The sequence below is a fragment of the Tachysurus fulvidraco genome, chromosome 3, assembly GCF_022655615.1.
Source record: "Tachysurus fulvidraco isolate hzauxx_2018 chromosome 3, HZAU_PFXX_2.0, whole genome shotgun sequence".
Classification (NCBI taxonomy): Eukaryota; Metazoa; Chordata; class Actinopteri; order Siluriformes; family Bagridae; genus Tachysurus; species Tachysurus fulvidraco.
The window spans coordinates 2,722,792-2,728,791 of NC_062520.1; the positions used below are offsets into that span (position 1 = coordinate 2,722,792).

General features: G+C 41.3%; 1 protein-coding gene across 1 annotated transcript in view; it reads right to left on the minus strand.

The window, feature by feature from the left end:
- Positions 1-3,874, minus strand: part of olfm3a (olfactomedin 3a) — a 53,451-nt gene extending 49,577 nt beyond the window's left edge. Inside the window, exon 1 of the mRNA XM_047811195.1 lies at positions 3,604-3,874. Within this exon, the coding sequence (XP_047667151.1) occupies positions 3,604-3,672 (69 nt within the window). The 5' untranslated portion in view covers positions 3,673-3,874. The remainder of the gene's footprint in view (positions 1-3,603) is intronic.
- Between the last annotated feature and the right edge of the window lie 2,126 nt (positions 3,875-6,000).

Here is a 6,000-nt window from a genome sequence, read left to right on the forward strand (position 1 = left end):
TGTTCTTTCTAGCAAAGTTCAACATTTACTGTTTGTAGTCAACATGATGCTCCAAAATGTTTTCAGTTTATTATCTTCCTGGTTTCATTTTAGATCCTTAATGATTCAGATTCTGTCTTAAATTTACATTTTTCTCTACATTACCATGAATATATGTATATTTTCTTATAATACATAAGAAAATAATAAAATAATAATAAAAAGGAGGAGGTGAAAGAGGAGGAAGAAGAAGAAGAAGAAGAAGAAGAAGAAGAGGAAAAAGAAAAATGAGAAGGAAGAGGAGGAGGAGAAGAAGTATGAGGAGGAGGAGAAGAATAAGGAGGAGAAGAAGGAGGAAAAGCAGAAGGAGAAGAAAAAGTAAGAGGAGGGGGAAAAGAAGAAGAAGAAGAAGAAGAAGAAGAAGGTGGAGCAAGAGAACAAGCATTAGAAGGAGGAGAAGAAGAAGAAGAAGAAGAAGAAGAAGAAGAAGAAAAAGAAAAAGAAGGAGGAGGAGGAGGTGCACAGCTCTGAGCCTCTATGTCTACACACACCACCATCTTTAAGATCTGTTTCAAGATGACTTAGTAAAATAATAGTGTTTATTCTGCCGTAAAGCTGCTCTGAGACGATGCGCATTGTTGGAGCTGTAAATAAATAAACTGAACTGAATTAAGACAGAAAACCTTTTCAAAATAAAACATTACAGTGTGTAGATTTGGTGAAATATACAAATCTAAACCTCTGCATTGAATACAAATAGAAATATAACAGATTTAACTCAATAAAGTTTATTTCTAATCTCCCGCACGCTATGAGGCTCAATAATAACTCTACATAACAGGTTAATAACTCGCTAACAGCTCCGTAAGTGTAATGAAGGGAAACTGCAGCTCACTTCCATTGATCCTGTAGAGCTTTATTGATTTATTGATTTATTTATTTATTTATTTATTTATTTATTTATTTATCTCTCTATTTATTTATTTATTTATTTATTTTTATTACAACTTAGAAAAACTCTATTTCTACGTGATCTCTCATTCAAGCCAAACACACTCTCTAGTTTAAAGCCGGCCCTTTACAGAAGTCCCTCTTTTCGCTAGAACGACGTTTGTGACGTTGTCGTTGTCTTCAGTCAGGAGTCACACCTGAAGCCACTCGTTAATCAGTTTAGCTCTAATCAGCCATCAGGAGCTCTGTGCATTCAGCAGATGCAGTAGCTCTTTTCGGAGAAGATTGAAGATGTGGTTAAGATGCTGAACTTTAGATCGGAAGGTCATGAGTAAAATCCCACTGCTGCCACGTGAGACTGTTAACCCTCATCTGCTGCTGAATAAATAGAAATCTCCCGTTACAGCATTTAGCAGACACAAGTTTCCAGAGTGACTTATATTTCATTTTATGCAACTGAATAATTAAAGGTTGAGGGCCTTGCTATGGGGCCCAGCAGTGGCAGATTGGTGGACCTGGGATTTGAACTCATGACCTTCTGATTAGTAATCCAACACCTTAATCACTAAGCTACCGCATTCCCAAACATGCCAATGTAAAAACAAGCTGCATTCTGAGCGCTACAGCTAGAGGGCGCTGTTGCTATACTCAGCTAAAGATGAAAAGTGATCGACAAGAAACTGTGTGTTCTGTTACTTCTGACTGTCAAAGAGAAAAGCGACAGATTTGTCCGAGCTGAGAGAAGATGGCGATGTTTCTGGTGGCTGAAGCGATCCTGCTAATGCTCAGTTACTGCACATAGAATATTTCTAGCGCTCGTAAGAACGGAGCTTTATAACCTCTAGCTATAGTTTGTGCTGGAGGTTTTTCCTTTGCAAAGCTTTACTTCGGCACCAAAATCACATGCTTGTGATCGTCAACGTGAGTGTGAAAAATCTGTATTTTTTTAACTGCTAAAACATGAAACATTTATAAACCGACTGCAGCCTCGTCTCGTTCGGAGAGACGCTGTAACGTTCCTCTGTGGAACACGCTGACGCTGAAGCTGAGAGCTGAAGGATAAACAGTGTGAGTTAAAGAGAAAGCTGAGCACACGACAGTTACCGCTCTTTAGTCGAGAACTAAGACAAACCGTTGTGTGTTTGCACGATGCAAGCAACAAGCGAGCGCGGTGTGTTTACACACGACGTACAGGTTTCTACCGTATTAACCCCTTAAACTCAGGTTATGTCTCTCAGTACACTGTACACGTTTATCTGATACTTTCATCAGACAGTAAAGAAGCTGTACGTCAAAGGGTTATATTAACACTATAAAATATAGGCTTTTGTTTCTACAGCAGCATCTTGTTCACAGGGGCGTGTACAGCTTCATTAATAATAAACGGGTTATTTATTTATTTATTTATTTATTTATTTATTTATTTATTTAGCATTGATGGAGGTCTCCAGCATCAGCGGTTAACCTTTCAGACATCTTCAGGACAGAGGAGTTTACACTTCTTTGCTTATTCTCGTGCACTTTGAAAGTTTTGATGAAATGAGCGTTTATAGCTGCTATAACATGCTATAAGTTAGCTATAAGTGTCTACAGGAACTGTGTGTCATCTTCACCACTGAGCCGAACGTCAGAATATTATAAGAGCCGCCATATTTTCCCTTTAAAGAAAAAGTTTCAGATTTTTTTTTTCCATTTTTGCGTTATTTTAAAGAAATGACAGAGTGTGACGTTCCTGTATGGAGCGAGTAGATTAATCTGATGACATGAACTGATGGAGATGGTGCAGAGATATAAACTTCTGTTACTTATTCTCTCTGATGCCAAATCGAAAAAGCACGGAAATCTTCACGTCTAGAATGAGAGGTTAAATCTGTAGTAAGATGTGTTTGAATTAAGATAAATAAAACAATTTCTCTAACGGTGTCTGAGTTAATCCGGCTGTGCAGGAGATAATCTGATACTTTAGAAGATAATCTGATAAATGAGCAAAACCTGTGTGAGTGAATCAGCATCTCACATCACACCTCAAAGCAAATAAATGTGAACAGGAGCACATGCGACGATATGTGTGTGTGTGTGTGTGTGTGTGTGTGTGTGTGTGTGTGTGAGAGAGAGAGAGAGAGAGAGAGAGAGAGAGAGAGAGAGAGAGAGAGAGAGAGAGAGAGAGAGAGAGAGAGAGAATATAGTGACATTGCATTTTCCAGCTTTCCTCTTTTGCCCCCCTGCGCATATCTGTGCCTGCACTCCAGCCTGCAGTGTAATCCGGTCTCATTACTTTATCTCGCCATAATTGCCTCACGAGCGCACCGTTTGCTTCCGATTGACTTTTTATAAAAGTCAAACTTTAAAGCCGATTATCACACGCGTGCACGAGCCTCACGCTGTTGTAATGTAAATGCGCCCATCAAGGAGTCTGCACGTGCACCTTGTTGTTCGTGTAAAGTAATAAATCATACAAACTTCAGGAGATGTATCACTCTAATAATAATAATAATAATAATAATAATAATAATAATAATAATAATAATAATAATAATAATAAACAGCCTACAGATAAGAGCAATATGACACACACACACACACAGCTCACGCGCAGGACCCTCATGCAGAATAAGCGCTCATACTAAAGCAATAAAGCGTCGTTGGGTTACAGAATGCACGCGCCACGCTCACCATAGAGGGACACAATCCGTACACGACCAGGAGGAAGATGGGAGTCGGGACACCGAACAGCGCGCGCATCTTGCTGCCGTCTCGGTCTCAACTTCTGCCTCCTTCTTGTCTGGTCTTGGTTGGTGTCGCTGTCGGTGTGTGGTGTTGTGTGTGTGTGGTGTGTGGTGTGTGTGTGTGTGGTGTCGGTGTGCCGCACGCGCAGAGACGCACAAACGGGAGCGGCGGCAGCGGCGGCGTCGCGCGCGCGCTGAGAGATGGATGCACTTCCCAATCAGAGCGATGGCGCCGACCGGACAGGAGGAGGAGGAGGAGGAGGTAGAGGTGGAGGAGGAGGAAGAGGAGGAGAAATAGGAGTGGATGCACGTGAATTAATTACCTAGTGAGCGGATGATGTACCGCGCTTTAACAGTTCCGACGATGCGCATGCATATGATAATTACGCAATTATCCAATCAGCCAATCACGTGTCAGCAGCCCAAAGCATAACATCTGCTATCAGGTGATGTTCATATCAAACTTCAGAATGAGATAAATTTCAGAATACAAACAAATCAAAGTGACTCTTGGCTCTCGTGAACCACAGACGTTACCACAAGATACTAAAACATCAAGAGAATCAGATACAAGCTGGAGTAAAAATCATAAAGTGTGTGCAGTAAACTACATGCATTAATTATCCCATCAGCATTTAAGTGCAGATGAATATGTATGATCAGCCCACACATTACATCCACATGATTTATGTCCTCCAGGAGTCTGATATCTCTCAAACAAACACATTAAAGAGTTCTTTACGGTCATGCCTACAGGAACCGTCATTTCATGATGGATCTTCAATCATTTTTTATTGCTGCAGTGGCACACGGTTGTGACATACCTCCTGTCCTGCATGTTCGTGTTCTCTCAGGTCAGGAAGCCGTGCTCCATGGTGTTGCACCGAAGAAAGATTTTCTGGAGCTTGCATTGATTTTCCTGCTGAGAGAGACACGGGCTTTAATTACCCCAGAAATCTTTCACGGGTGACTTAATCACTGACTGCCTACATGCATGATCTACTCCAGAGATCAGGGTCACATGACCAGATCCACTTGTAGCAATTACCGAATGAATGAATCAGCATACACTCAACATACATTAGCGGGTCCCCGTATATTAATTACCCCCTGAAATTACCCCCATGAGAACATACAATGTTCTTAGTGACTCTCTTGATTATTTCATATTTGAAACTGGATATCTGAACAAAATAAAACATTATTATTATCTGTGAAACAGCTTTAATTGCTCATACTGTAAGGAATAAAAGACAATAAGACGTTGCATATTTTTAATTCCACTCGTGTAGGATACAGAAATCTGCCCAATGATTACAATCTGAAATAATTAAAGCATGAAACATTCTGATTTTATCTGTTTAGTTACATTTAATGTTTATGAAACAAGCTAGTTTCTGTTCTTCTGTTCTTCATTTCCACACCAGCCTTCACCAGTTTCTCTCTTTCTAGAAGTTTATTCATTCATTCATTCATCTTCTACCGCTTATCCGAACTTCTCGGGTCACGGGGAGCCTGTGCCTATCTCAGGCGTCATCGGGCATCGAGGCAGGATACACCCTGGACGGAGTGCCAACCCATCACAGGGCACACACACACTCTCATTCACTCACACACTCACACACTACGGACAATTTTCCAGAGATGCCAATCAACCTACCATGCATGTCTTTGGACCAGGGAGGAAACCAGAGTACCCGGAGGAAACCCCTGAGGCAAGGGGGGAGAACATGCAAACTCCACACAAATGAGGCGGAGGTGGGAATCGAACCCCCAACCCTGGAGGTGTGAGGCGAACGTGCTAACCACTAAGCCACCGTGCCCCCCTCTAGAAGTTTATAAAACCAAAAAAAAAAAAAAACTGTGTCCTGAAGATGTGGGAAAACTTACAGCTTCACCTCTGACTGTTACAACGAGCCGACACCGGAGACTCCTTCCGCACATCGCACATCATACATAAATGTCTCCCTTTATAATCGGCGATGCACACGTTTTATTCACAGGGACGAACACGTCCATGATCACGTGTACGGCTGTTGCTATAGAAACAATGCCATCTGTTTTATAGATGGAGTGCATCGATATAAAGCGGTGATGTGCAGCTGCGTCAACACCTTCTGACCAATCAGAAAGCAGAACTAATTATTGTTATGGGATACAAGGTGTTAATGCAGCTTGTGTTCAGTTGCTGCTTGTTTGTGTCGGTGGGAAGTTTCTTCATCAGCACTCTGAGCGCTGTGTACTTTCTTGCATAAGAAGAACGAGTGTTAATGTAAATAAAGAAGAGAAGAAGAGAAGAGAAGAAGAACAGAACAGGAGGAAGAGATTGCGAGGCATTTGTTGG